The sequence below is a fragment of the Nansenia antarctica genome, assembly GCF_963989245.1.
Source record: "Nansenia antarctica genome assembly, chromosome: 5".
NCBI lineage: Eukaryota > Metazoa > Chordata > Actinopteri > Argentiniformes > Microstomatidae > Nansenia > Nansenia antarctica.
Window position 1 is genome coordinate 22,305,700 of NC_137690.1, and position 12,619 is coordinate 22,318,318.

General features: G+C 41.5%; 2 protein-coding genes across 2 annotated transcripts; both read left to right on the forward strand.

Moving 5' to 3' along the window:
* Positions 1 to 2,352: 2,352 nt before the first annotated feature.
* Positions 2,353 to 9,979, forward strand: vps33a (VPS33A core subunit of CORVET and HOPS complexes; the record flags this gene model as incomplete). The annotated part of the gene is made up of 13 exons (XM_080531139.1): positions 2,353 to 2,454; positions 2,753 to 2,818; positions 2,969 to 3,096; positions 3,232 to 3,418; positions 3,592 to 3,708; positions 3,812 to 3,986; positions 4,195 to 4,388; positions 5,144 to 5,270; positions 5,527 to 5,594; positions 5,757 to 5,894; positions 6,387 to 6,524; positions 6,919 to 7,087; positions 9,411 to 9,979. 13 exons carry the CDS (start codon positions 2,353 to 2,355, stop codon positions 9,602 to 9,604), a joined length of 1,803 nt encoding a protein of 600 aa, XP_080387265.1. The 3' UTR covers positions 9,605 to 9,979.
* A 2,209-nt stretch (positions 9,980 to 12,188) lies between these two features.
* On the forward strand, positions 12,189 to 12,371 carry LOC308157871 (uncharacterized protein; the record flags this gene model as incomplete). The annotated part of the gene is made up of 1 exon (XM_080531468.1): positions 12,189 to 12,371. The coding sequence occupies one exon, from the start codon at positions 12,189 to 12,191 to the stop codon at positions 12,369 to 12,371; it is 183 nt and encodes a 60-aa protein (XP_080387594.1).
* Between the last annotated feature and the right edge of the window lie 248 nt (positions 12,372 to 12,619).

Here is a 12,619-nt window from a genome sequence, read left to right on the forward strand (position 1 = left end):
TGTATCATCGTGGCTTACAACAACACGCAACCATTTTCATAAGCCATTTGGGTGAAGGTTGAGACATCATCACACCACAATATTACCTGTCCAATGGGGCTGATCAGCCCTGAACACACAACCATCAGGAGAAACATGCATAGTCAGTGTTTCTGATTTCACTCAGGACAGGAGGCATATCAAGCTCTGATGTGTTCCTCTTCAATCCTGCAGCAACGCCCAGGGACTGCACCCCCAGTAACTCTCAAATGACCTACCAGGTCTCTTTTTCCCACAACACAGCTGCAACAAGGAAGCATCCAGGCGTGAGAAAAAAGGAGTGCAGTCTGCCACCAGTCCCATTTTAATGAGCCACATACAGTGATGTAGGAATGGAAGCTGTATTATCAGTCGTAACTATTATTAGTGGTCATTAATCAGCCACAGTATATATATTTTTTTTTTATTAATTAGATATGAAATTGAAATGGAAATGTCAAATAATTATCACACAATAAGCTCGTAGTAGCTATCTATCATTGCTGCATTTTAAAAACATGCAGCGAATATTAGTATTATTACAGCTGGACATAAAATTACGTCAGCACAGCCTCCACATAATTTACTATAGCATATGGTATACCATTAGGGTTCAATGGAATTTCACTATTTTTAGCTTTTTTACAGATGAGCATTAAAATGCAATCTATTGACTAGCATGGTCTATTATTATGTGGGTAGACTGCTTGTTCTGGTGGGTTGATATACAAGGACCATATAACCACAGTTATCACGTTCATACAAGCCCCCTACAAATCCATTCATGAAATTATATAAAATATGAAAATGCTGCGCTCCCTCATTTTTTATCCTGCGAGATAGAGATGATGCTGTAGCAGGGATCTGCTGCTCCTCCATATGTGTGAGAAATGTTCCTTAATTCCTACAATTGATGATGACAATTTGCCAATAATCATTCATTGAAATACCATTAACTGCATAACATAGGAGTAAAAACTAAAATGTAGCTTACCTGAGATTCCAGTGCTGTTTCAAAGGAAGATGTCAGGGAATTATGCGGATTAATTTGTATACTGTACATAGAATTAATTAACCGCAAAAACGTTCATTGCGCATGCAGCGCCTGTCATAGAAGCCCGTTTATGCCACGAGGAGTGCGTCTGTATTCCTCATCACACCGTCACTAGAGGCACAGCATCATCCCACGATCACGATCTCCACACTCTCTGCGTCCTGCGTGGGCTCCTCTCCTCTCCACCGGGAAGACATACAAGCCCTTGGTACCCTGGGAAGGAAACCCCTGTATCCTAGGTACCATTGATGCTCAATTGACACTCTGACTCTCTCTCTCTCTCTCTCTCTCTCTCTCTCTCTCTCTCTCTCTCTCTCTCTCTCTCTCTCTCTCTCTCTCTCTCTCTCTCTCTCTCTCTCTCTCTCTCTCTCTCTCTCTCTCTCAATTCAATTCAATTTCAAAGGGCTTTATTGGCATGGGAAACATACATTTACATTGCCAAAGCATGTGAAGTGTGAAGATAAAAAACAAAAACAAAAAGAATGTAATGTACATACTAGAATAAATAAATAGATGACATACTAGATTACAAATAAATAGATTACAAATAGATTATCTCTCTCTCTCCCCTTCTCTCTCTCTCTCTCTCTCTCCCCTCTTCTCTCTCTCTCTCTCTCTCTCTCTCTCTCTCTCTCTCTCTCTCTCTCTCTCTCTCTTACTCACCTGGTTCTACCTATTTGTTCAGTTTTCTATATGCCTGATTTTCCAGATACCTAACATAAATGAATAGCGACAGGCCTAGTGAACAATAAAACGACTGAAGACACTTCCTAAATCAATTTAAAGTGTTGTTGAGCCTTGCGACTTTGAGTCACACATATTGCAATTGCTTTGCATTGCATCCACTTAGATAAGCATTCCTTCATTAAGGTCTGACATTATGTACAGATACCGCCATCTAACGGGTACAATATGTATTACACATCAGACAGCCGTGAGCATATTATCTTTGTTACAATTGCTGAATAACCAATAGCCAAACATGTATCCTTAGCGAATTTAGTCTGCCAAAATTAACAATAAATATATAGACACATAAATGAATGTATGAACAAATGTGTGTATTCATTGATTTATTTGTTCATACATTCATTTATGTGTCTATATATTTATTGTTAATTTTGGCAGACTTGGTCCTCCATAATGGCATACATGCTACAGCTACAAGCCGCTTTGTCTAAAATTGTTATGATTTTCGTGGTCAAATGATGCCAGACCCAACCCAGTCACATGATGCCAGACCCAACCCAGTCACATGACTCTTCTCTCAGCAGGCAGACATGGCTGCACACTTGTCCTATGGCAGAGTGAATCTAAACATCTTGAGAGAAGCTGCACGAAAGGAGCTACGTGAATTCTTGGACAAATGTGCAGGAAGCAAGGTATTCATTCGCTCGACAGGAACATTGCAAACCTTACAGTGACTTTGCCATATCTGTTGTTCGGTAGCAGCAATGGCCTACTGAGCTGTCATCTATCAGACACGCTAGCTAGGCTAGATGAAGCAGTGGAGATGCATGAATCAAAATACTTTCAAGAGTTCTTTTTCTATACCGGGTTTAGATTTCTATATACAATGATATATTGACCCAAACGCATTGGTCCTATGTGTGTGTATGTATTGGTCGACTCGTATATAACTTGTGAAATAGAACTTCCTTGTTTGCTGTCCTATCCTAGGCTATTGTGTGGGATGAATACCTGACTGGACCATTTGGATTAATAGCGCAATATTCCTTGCTGAAGGTCGGTATGACTATGTTCCTCTGTGTAACACATCATAAATCCTGACAGAATAACAACTATTGACATGTCCTTGGAAACAATGCAGGTTTCTGTTGGTGTGTAATGTGTATACAATGATGTGAAACTGTTGTTGACCGATATCTCCTCCAGGAACATGAAGTGGAGAAGATGTTTACCCTTAAAGGGGGTCGTCTCCCTGCTGCTGATGTCAAAAACATCATCTTCTTTGTCCGTCCCAGATTGGACTTAATGGATATCATTGCTGAGAATGTCATCAGGTAGGCTATGCTTACCGTTGTGTCACTGTAGATAATAGGTTTTGTCAAATTACTGCAGTATTAGTCTATACCCTTGTGTGGGGATGAGGTTTATTTTTCCTTATGTGATAGTCATTTCAATCTGTATTCCTGCAGCGAGGATAAGATGCATTCTCCTCGGGACTTCCACATCCTATTTGTGCCACGGCGAAGCATGCTCTGTGAGCAGCGGCTGAAGGAACAGGGGGTCCTGGGCTCCTTCATCAACATCGACGAGTACATCCTTGACCTCATTCCATATGACGGAGATCTGCTGTCCATGGAATCCGAGGGTGCCTTCAGGGTATGTTGGGATTTTACAACACATGTTGTAAGGCAAGAGTCACAAAAATATCTAACTCCATTGAATGTTTTCAATTGTCAGTAACACCCAATCAGTATTGTATACTTGAGTACAAAAACAACCATCTTTGGATATTGTTAGACTTGTATACCACCTCACTCTGTCTCCTTCAGGAGTGCTATCTGGAAAGTGACCAGACAAGCTTATACCACACAGCCAAGGGCCTCATGACCCTCCAAGCACTATATGGGACCATTCCCCAGATTTGTGGGAAAGGAGAGTGTGCACGGGTGAGTAGGGAACAACAAATAAAGCGCATTGAATTTTGTGTGACAGACTTTCAGCATTTGGTTAAATACATTGTGTTAAAGATCATTTTCTTCACTTGTAAAGCATGTAGCCAACATGATGCTGAGGATGAAGAGGGAGTTTGCTGGCAGTCAGACTCAGATACTGCCTGTGTTTGATACACTCCTCCTCCTGGACCGCAATGTAGACCTGCTGACCCCTCTGGCCACACAGCTCACCTACGAAGGTCTCATTGACGAGGTGTACGGAATCACCAATGGTGAGGATGGGTCTATGGTACCAAGGCACATGTCAACAACACATGCAAACACAATGCTAACTCCTAGCTAAACAAACATTCTGAACAATGTATGCATTTTAAAGCCCACTTTATGAGGACCATCTCTGCATTTCTGTTGTGTTTTGAGTGTGTGCCTGTTCTGTGCTTTGTCTTCACGTTTGTCTCTTGTGTGTCTCTTCAAACGTAGGTTATGTGAAGTTGCCTCCTGAGAAGTTTGCCCAAAAGAAGCAGGGCGAGGCAGGTAAAGACCTGCCCACAGAGCCCAAGAAGATGCAGCTGAACTCCGCAGAGGAGCTGTATGCTGAGATCCGGGACAAGAATTTCAACGCTGTAGGGGCTGCGCTCAGCAAGAAGGCAAAGATCATCTCTGCTGCCTTTGAGGTTGGCTTCATTCCACCCCTTCCCCTCTCTACTCATTCTCAAAATATATTTTAAAAATCTAACATTGCACCCTGTAACCACTCCTACTTTGATCCACACAACTATGGTTTGATTAAAGATTACTTAAGAAACATGTTTGGATGGATTTGTGCCTGGGTTGGTGACAACCATCTAAGATAAAGCAAACCATCAGCAAACCATCTAAGATAAAGCAAAGTCCTCTAATGGTGTGAGCTTGATTACACAGCATGATCTGTATACTCTCTCTCAAATATCAATCACAACTAAACTGTCTTGTCACTGTGGATGATACGTTGATAATTAGACATTGGCCCTCTTTTGCTCAACCACACCTGTCGGGGTTTCAACTGACAACCTTTTACATTTCTGTTTTGCCCAAACGTGTTTGAAATCAAAGCTTGTTTTCTGTTGTTTGATGGATGGCTCATCAGTTCTCCTGGCAATAAAACAGTTTCATGTTTGATCATAAATTGTTGCATGTCCATTATGCAATTTATTTTCTTTTTTTTTGCTTTTAATCATGATGCAAGTATAATTCATGAATAGATGACAAGTTGATTAGCTAATTGCCACGGTAATTGTCCTCCATTTTATCATAATCTGTTACCCTTGACCTGTACACCATGACACCAGCTATGTGGTTTGATCTAATCCTCCAGTATTCAGCTCTTGATGATGTGCCTTTTTTTGTTGTTGTTGGTATTGTTAACATTAGCTCTGTTTTTGTTTTGCAGGAGCGACATAATGCCAAAACGGTTGGAGAGATCAAGCAGTTTGTGTCCCAGCTGCCTCACATGCAGGCAGCACGGAGCTCTCTGGCCAATCATACCTCCATAGCTGAGCTAATCAAAGACATCACCAGTGAGAAAACGTTCTCTCTTCCTCTTTTCATTTCCATCTAACTACTTTCCCACTCCCTTGACTCCCATCCCTGTTACCATCATATTTTTGCCTGCCTTCCATCCTCATTTAAGACAGAAAACAAGATATGCCTATTATGTTGTGGACATTTAATGTGGTGGAGTACATTGAATGTGTGGCAATTTAGAGTGAAACTAGAGTACAGCAGATTCTCAGTGATGAATGTAAATGGGTGTTTTTTTCCCCTCTGATTCAGCCTCAGAGGCCTTCTTCGATAACCTGACAGTGGAGCAGGAGTTTATGACTGGGGTTGATACAGACAAGGTATTTGTTTTAGGTGCTTCCTTAAGTAGCTCTGTGTATTGTGGGTGGATGATTAGGGTTGATCATTAGTGAATACAGAGATTTATTTGTTGTTGCTCTGTCCCTGTATGTCCACACATATCCATTGTCGCTGAATAACCTCCCTTATTCCCCATTCTCCAGGTTAATACATACATAGAGGACTGTATCGCCCAGAAGGATCCTCTGATAAAAATTCTGCGGCTGGTTTGTATGCAGTCTGTCTGCAACAATGGCCTCAAGCAGAAGGTGTTGGACTACTACAAGAGAGAGATCCTGCAGGTAGCGCTTCAGTGGCCTGTGTCTTTTAGATATTTGCTTCACACCAATGCACACAGTTGTCATTATTAGCTGATTATGTTTGTGGGGAGATGTATTCAGGTGTATACATGTATACAGTTGCGGGTGATTAGTTACTTCATACAGAAAGCGCCTTGAAGCTGTCATTACAAACAAAGGCTTCTCCACTAAGTATTTAATTAATTTCAGTTAGTGTGTTCAATACCTTTTTCCTGTTTCATTCCACTTTATTACACACAACTTTATTTACATATGGACTTGAATGTTTAGATTTTTTTGTCTGGGTTAGGGTTAGTTTTTTGTCTGGGTTAAGTCTGGTGCAAATTTCACTTGAATAGGCTCATTGTAAATACATTTACTGGACAAAATATTGATGTGTTCAATACTTATTTCCCCCCCTGTATTTGTGGATGTGATTTAATACATGATTTTGGTCACTTGATTGACCTGATGTACATTTGCTGTTTACCAAAGACCTATGGATATGAACACATGCTCACTCTCAACAACCTGGAGAAGACAGGCCTTCTGAAGCCCCAGACAAGCACCAGGAATAACTACCCCACCATCAGGAAGACACTCAAGCTCTGGATGGAAGATGCCAACGAACAGGTGAGTGAACAAGGGAAAGTAGCCAGTGATGGGGAAGGAAAAGTCACATTTGGGTTATGTTAGCAGTGAATGTTTGCTGGCTGTTTTGGATGAAATATCTATGATTAGGTAGTGTTGTTGATGCCTTCTTGAAACATCTGACAGGTATAAGGACAAAACGCCACTCTCTTTTTAGAATATTTTGAGCACTGACAACCCCCCAAAAAACCAGAACAAATATTTAAATTATGCTGTTGTGTTTTTAAAAATTAAAAATTAGTATTTAGTATTTATAGACAAAGATTCTAGTTTTAATTAAGGATCCCATCCATTTCCATTATTTTGGAAAATGTGGAAGTGCAGTATTGTCTGGACTGAGACACAGCTTTTATATGTTGTTTTTATGTCTCTCCAGAACCCCAATGACATCTCCTACGTGTACAGTGGCTATGCTCCTCTCAGTGTCCGTCTGGCCCAGGTCCTGGCCAGGCCTGGCTGGCGAAGCATTGAGGAGGTTCTGAAGATGCTCCCAGGCCCACACTTCGAGGAGAGACAACAGCTCCCTGCCGGCCTCCATAAGAAACGTAAGGACCGCTTATTAAGAGTAACTTCTACTACGGGTCACCCTCATGCTCAGCATGTCAAGCTATTGAAAACCAGGGTGAATAATCACCTGTGTGCTGGCTGTAGATAAGAGAAGGCTTTGTATGTCCCTGAATTGTCTGATGTTTTAAAGCAGCAGTTGATTTATTGTGCAAAGTAAACAAAATGGTATGGCATGCACCATCCATGGGGGTTGGTTGTGTTTCAGCTGTGTTCTCAATGGTGCCTCATGAGCCAGTGACAAGGGTGTCAGATATTTGTCATATTGGTCATTAGTCAACTGTGGGATTAGCCTGTTCTGGGTCAGTTTGTGGATGTATTATTGGTATGAATAATGATTATGATTGAAGTGGTTGTCATTTGCACCAGTGCCATGTGCTAATTAGAACCGTGGCTTTGGGTATTAGACAGTTGACTTGTCTATACACGTCTGCCATGTCTTGGCTCTAAGTGTGTGTGTGTGTGTGTGTGTGTGTGTGTGTGTGTGTGTGTGTGTGTGTGTGTGTGTGTGTGTGTGTGTGTGTGTGTGTGTGTGTGTGTGTGTGTGTGTGTGTGTGTGTGTGTGTGTGTGTGTGTGTGTGTGTGTGTGTGTGTGTGTGTGTGTGTGTGTGTGTGTGTGTGTGTGTGTGTGTGTGTGTGTGTGTGTGTGTGTGTGTGTGTGTGTGTGTGTGTGTGTGTGTGTGTGTGTGTGTGTGTGTGTGTGTGTGTGTGTGTGTGTGTGTGTGTGTGTGTGTGTGTGTGTGTGTGTGTGTGTGTGTGTGTGTGTGTGTGTGTGTGTGTGTGTGTCAGATTTTAGAAAGCGCTTTGACTGCTCTCCAATGAATGTTCTTTATCATGCAATCTCATTCCTTGATCACTACCGATTTATCATGGCCATTTAGTACAATTTTAAAGCTCAAATACACATACTGGACCTTTTAAGGAAGAACAACCAAATGTATGTATATATACAGTGAGTATACTGTATATTGTAGCTACAGTTATGTGGTGTTAAAACATCTTTGGTCGATTAGCTTTATCCTTGTCCTTGGCATACACACATTTTAGTTCATGTACATGTTGGTTCATGTACCTGGTGGTCAATTGGTAGACGCATGACGCATAAAAAAAAAGTGTACTTTCCAAAGCGACTTACAATCGATACATTTGACTAAGCAAGTAAGTCATCAATTCACCAGTCGTAGCAGGAAGAGTAATCTAGCTCAGGCCAGGGGCCATTGGCAGTCGTCGATAGAAGAATTTCTTTTTCGTTTCTTTTTTTTATAGACACTGGAGAAACAGTACAAGGGGAGAAGTAGGAATCTTAGGAGACGATGGCGAGTGACTGCAGTTCTGACAGACATGGGCAGGTCATTCCATCAGGGGGGAGCAAGTGTAGTGAAGAGACGTGACCGGGCAGCGTGACTGCTGCGTTAGCGTAGAGGTGGAGGAGCGGAGTGAACGGGCTGAAGTTTGGGGGGTCACCATTGCCTGCAGGTAGGCAGGGGCTGTCCCTTTTGCTGCCTGGTAGGCAAGCACCACGGTCTTGAATCTGATCCGAGCATTCTAGATGAGCTACAGAGGTCTGATGGCAGAGACGGGGACCCCAGCCAGGAGTGCGTTGCAGTAGTCAAGGCAGGAGATGACCAGTGACTGGGTCAAGAGTTGCGCTTCGATGTTCTCTGCACAGGATTGGATCTCTGTCCAGGTCTTGGAAAGGACAGGCTTTCCCAGGGATGAAGAGTTGCTCAGTCTTGTTAAGGTTGAGCTTGAGATGGTGGGCTGACATCCATCTAGAGATGTCAGTGAGACATGCAGACACATGTTGCCACATATAGGTCAGAGGGGGGGGAAGGACAGGAAGAGTTGAGTGTAATCTGCGCAGCTGTGGTAGTAGAACTTGTGTGAGGAGATTACCAAGCCAAGAGACTTGGTATAGAGGGAGAACAGTAGGGGCCCTAGGACAGAGCCCTGGGGTACCCCAATGGTGAGGATTTGTGGAGAAGACAATGATTCTCTCCAAGTCACCTGGTAGGAGCGACCTGCCAGATAGGAAGCAAACCAGGAGTGTGTGGTGCCAGAGATGCCCAGTTCTAAGAGGATGGAGAGAAGGATCTGGTGGTTGACTGTGTCTTGGTTTTGATTCCCGATGGGACCATATATACTGAAAAATGTATGCACTCACTGCAATCTAAGTCGCTTTGGATAAAAGCAAAATCTAAATGGCACATGTATACCTGGCAGTAGAGACAAAATACTGAGTTCTCCCTAATTCTGTGGCCTATGCTCTGTTTGACTCCTTGCTATCCTTACACTTTTCCATAGGCCAGCAGGGGGAGAACAGGACGACACTGGTGTTCTTTCTTGGAGGGGTGACGTATGCAGAAATTGCTGCCCTGCGGTTCCTGTCTCAGATGGAGGATGGGGGCACGGAGTACATCATTGCTACCACCAAGCTCATCAATGGTACCAGCTGGGTCAAATCCCTCATGGACCGCCCTGAGACCCAGTCCCCCTGAGAAACAGATGCACAGCTGCATGGACATCAAACACTCTGACCAAAAGGCCTTGCTGCTTGTTCTTAATGTCTATATTTCAGTGCTCTACAGGTGTCTGATTGATGTCAGCACTGTACTGAAGTAGGAGCCAGCCTGTCAATTTTCCCTGCTCCTCACCTGCAATTCTCACAGCTTGTTATGAAATACATAAACCCCATTATACTCTGCGATGGTCATTGTACAGTATTCTACTGAGGTCATCTTTCATGATGGTAGGTCTTAATTGTAAAAATGCTATTTAGATTAAAGTAGAAAGATGTATTATTTGTTTTAACCTATACTTTCTGTGTTAATTTGTCAGATGTTGCCTTTCTCTCACCATTTTTCATTTGGGGAAAGGGGTGTTGTAAATAAAATGCTTGATTGACAGTTGTTTACTTAACTTTACTTACTGATTTATACAAATGCTGGCTTTACTTACTGATTTATACAAATGCTGGCCTCGAAATATGTGACCATGTCTCTAAAGCCCAGGTGGTCACCTTAGCTTAAGCCCTTGATACAAACCCAATGTTGAACTGTAATTACAACAGAACTAAACAAAGTAGCCAGATCTGCCTCTGGCTTTGTATCTGTCCGACTATACCTACTTGTTAATAGACTGGGGACAAAAAAACGTGACAACTTTACTTTAAATGTATCTATACACTATTTGTTGAAAAGCAAGATGGGCTATAGGGCGTGAAGGGAACGGTTGGGATCTCAGTCAGCCGTCAGCAGTCCAGCTAAGAGCAATTATCCCGATAACAGCCCTCCTGATCAGCCGATAATGGCCCTGTGCTGTCTGGAGATCCTACTCCCATAACGGCCCATGATTTGACAGCGCAGGACGCTGATTGAATTAGGAGGCCATTTGCTCCATGTTCCGGTTGAGGATAAGTGCGTTGGAGTTGGGTCTCGTTTTGATCGATGGTTTGTCCGTGCCCTGCACTGTGGACAGCGAGGTTGAGTCAGCGGGGGACAGGTAGCATATTGACTGTAGTCAGAGAATTTAGTGAACAAATAGGAACTGATCACACGAATTGACCCATGTGCACCATCTTCTATGAAGACAAGACTGTGATGTACGTTTTTGGAAGAAAATATTATTCTGTTTTCACCACACGATATTAAAACTATATTAATATTAATGATAATCTAAGAGAATGGCTTATGTTCAATTTAAATACAGAAGATGAGATGTTACACAAACATATGCATTATGGGCATTATGGGCCAAGCCTGTAGGCTACAATAAAATATAGTCTCACCTCAACGGAGCAGGTGCACGACGGCTTAACTTTCCATTAGGAAAAACCCAAGGGTCTCAAGAGTCTCGCAGCTTAATCAATTTAATTGTTCTTGGCCCCTCCTCTGCCATTAGGAGTTGTGGCAACGGACATGTATTCCTTCCAACACCGAAACCTGTCCATGGAGCGCATCTGCAAATGTATCTAAACTGAAAATCCTACATAAACCAAAAAGGTAAGTAACATACATTTTACTAAAAATGTTAGGCAGTGTTTGTTCACGTTGCAATATAATGCTAAGCTGAGTTCATTGTTTTGTGACGTGTATATTATGTTGCAGATCGATTATGCTAAGAAAAAAAGTAGGTAAAACCTAACCATTCCAAAATATTATTAATTATAATATTATTATCATAACAAAGCAATGGAATTGTCCCTGTTTTGGGGCATGTCTTTATGGGAAACAATTGTTTTAGCCGAAAACAAGAAAGAAATGTCTGTAGTAGCCTATTGACAAGGCTATTTACATGTTTAGGCCTACTTAATAGTTAAAAATAATAACCACTAGAGTATTTTCTGAAATATGTCATACATTTGGTCAAAGGTATCAAATACGCATAGGCTATAGCCTATAGCCTACAAGCAGACTCTCCCCCCCCCCCCCCCCCCCCCCCTACAGTTTCTCTACTGTAAATAAATAATAACATTGAATTAAACATTAAACATTTTAAAAGACTGCTGATTGCTATGACTGGTGAATAGATTAGTCACTTACTGAGTCAAATGTATTTGTTGTAAGTCGCTTTGGATAAAGGCGTCTGCTAAATGCCAAAAACTGTCAAATGTAATGTAAATATATAGCCTACAGCACTCAACAAGTGAATGTAATTTGTGCGCAGTTGACTGCAAAATGTAGCATTTAAATGTATGAACACTTAGTGTTAGATCGATACCAAAAGCATTTAGAGTCATTTACAATGAATTATTCATGTGGCAAAGGCTTTATATAGTCTACTCTCCAAACAAATAGCCTATTTGTTGCTGATATGATGTATAAACTACGTCTATTTCAATCCGACGTTGACAGACAGAGATATCTAATAAGAATTGTTCTTTTTATTTGAATAGCATATTGATTATATATGATTATTTAGGCATATAATGTTATGCTATAACATATTATGTTATAATAAGAAAATCAGTGCTTTCTGTTGTAGTCTGGCTGTTTACAGGCTATGCTATGTTGCTGGTCTGTATGAAAAAAACATTGTCTATGATAATCTTTGAAATCTTTTCAGGGCCTGTAAATGCAAAGCATGCATCATCCAAACTACATTGATCATCAGGAGATGGATTTCCATTTTGAGATGGAGCCCTTGTCAATCCGCTTCCTTCGGACCTTCAAAGAACTTTTGAAATTTGTTCTCTTCAGTTACACCGTTTTGTTAGGTGCATTGCTTTTAGCTGGCTGGACCACGTATTTCATGGTTGCAAAATGAAAAAGGGACAAGTCTACGAGTTACGCTTTTGCAGGCAAAAATTATATCATGGTAGGCCTATATTATTCATGTCAGTGTAGCCTATCATAAAAGTGCTATACAAGCAAGTATAGCTGCTTGCGAGATTGGGCAAATACGACCTATTCCAAATAAAATAGCTCTAAAAATTAAACATGTCTGGGGTGCATTTATTGTGATTTCAATTATGGAAGTTTGGGCACATGTTGAGTAGGCACAGTTTTAGTTAC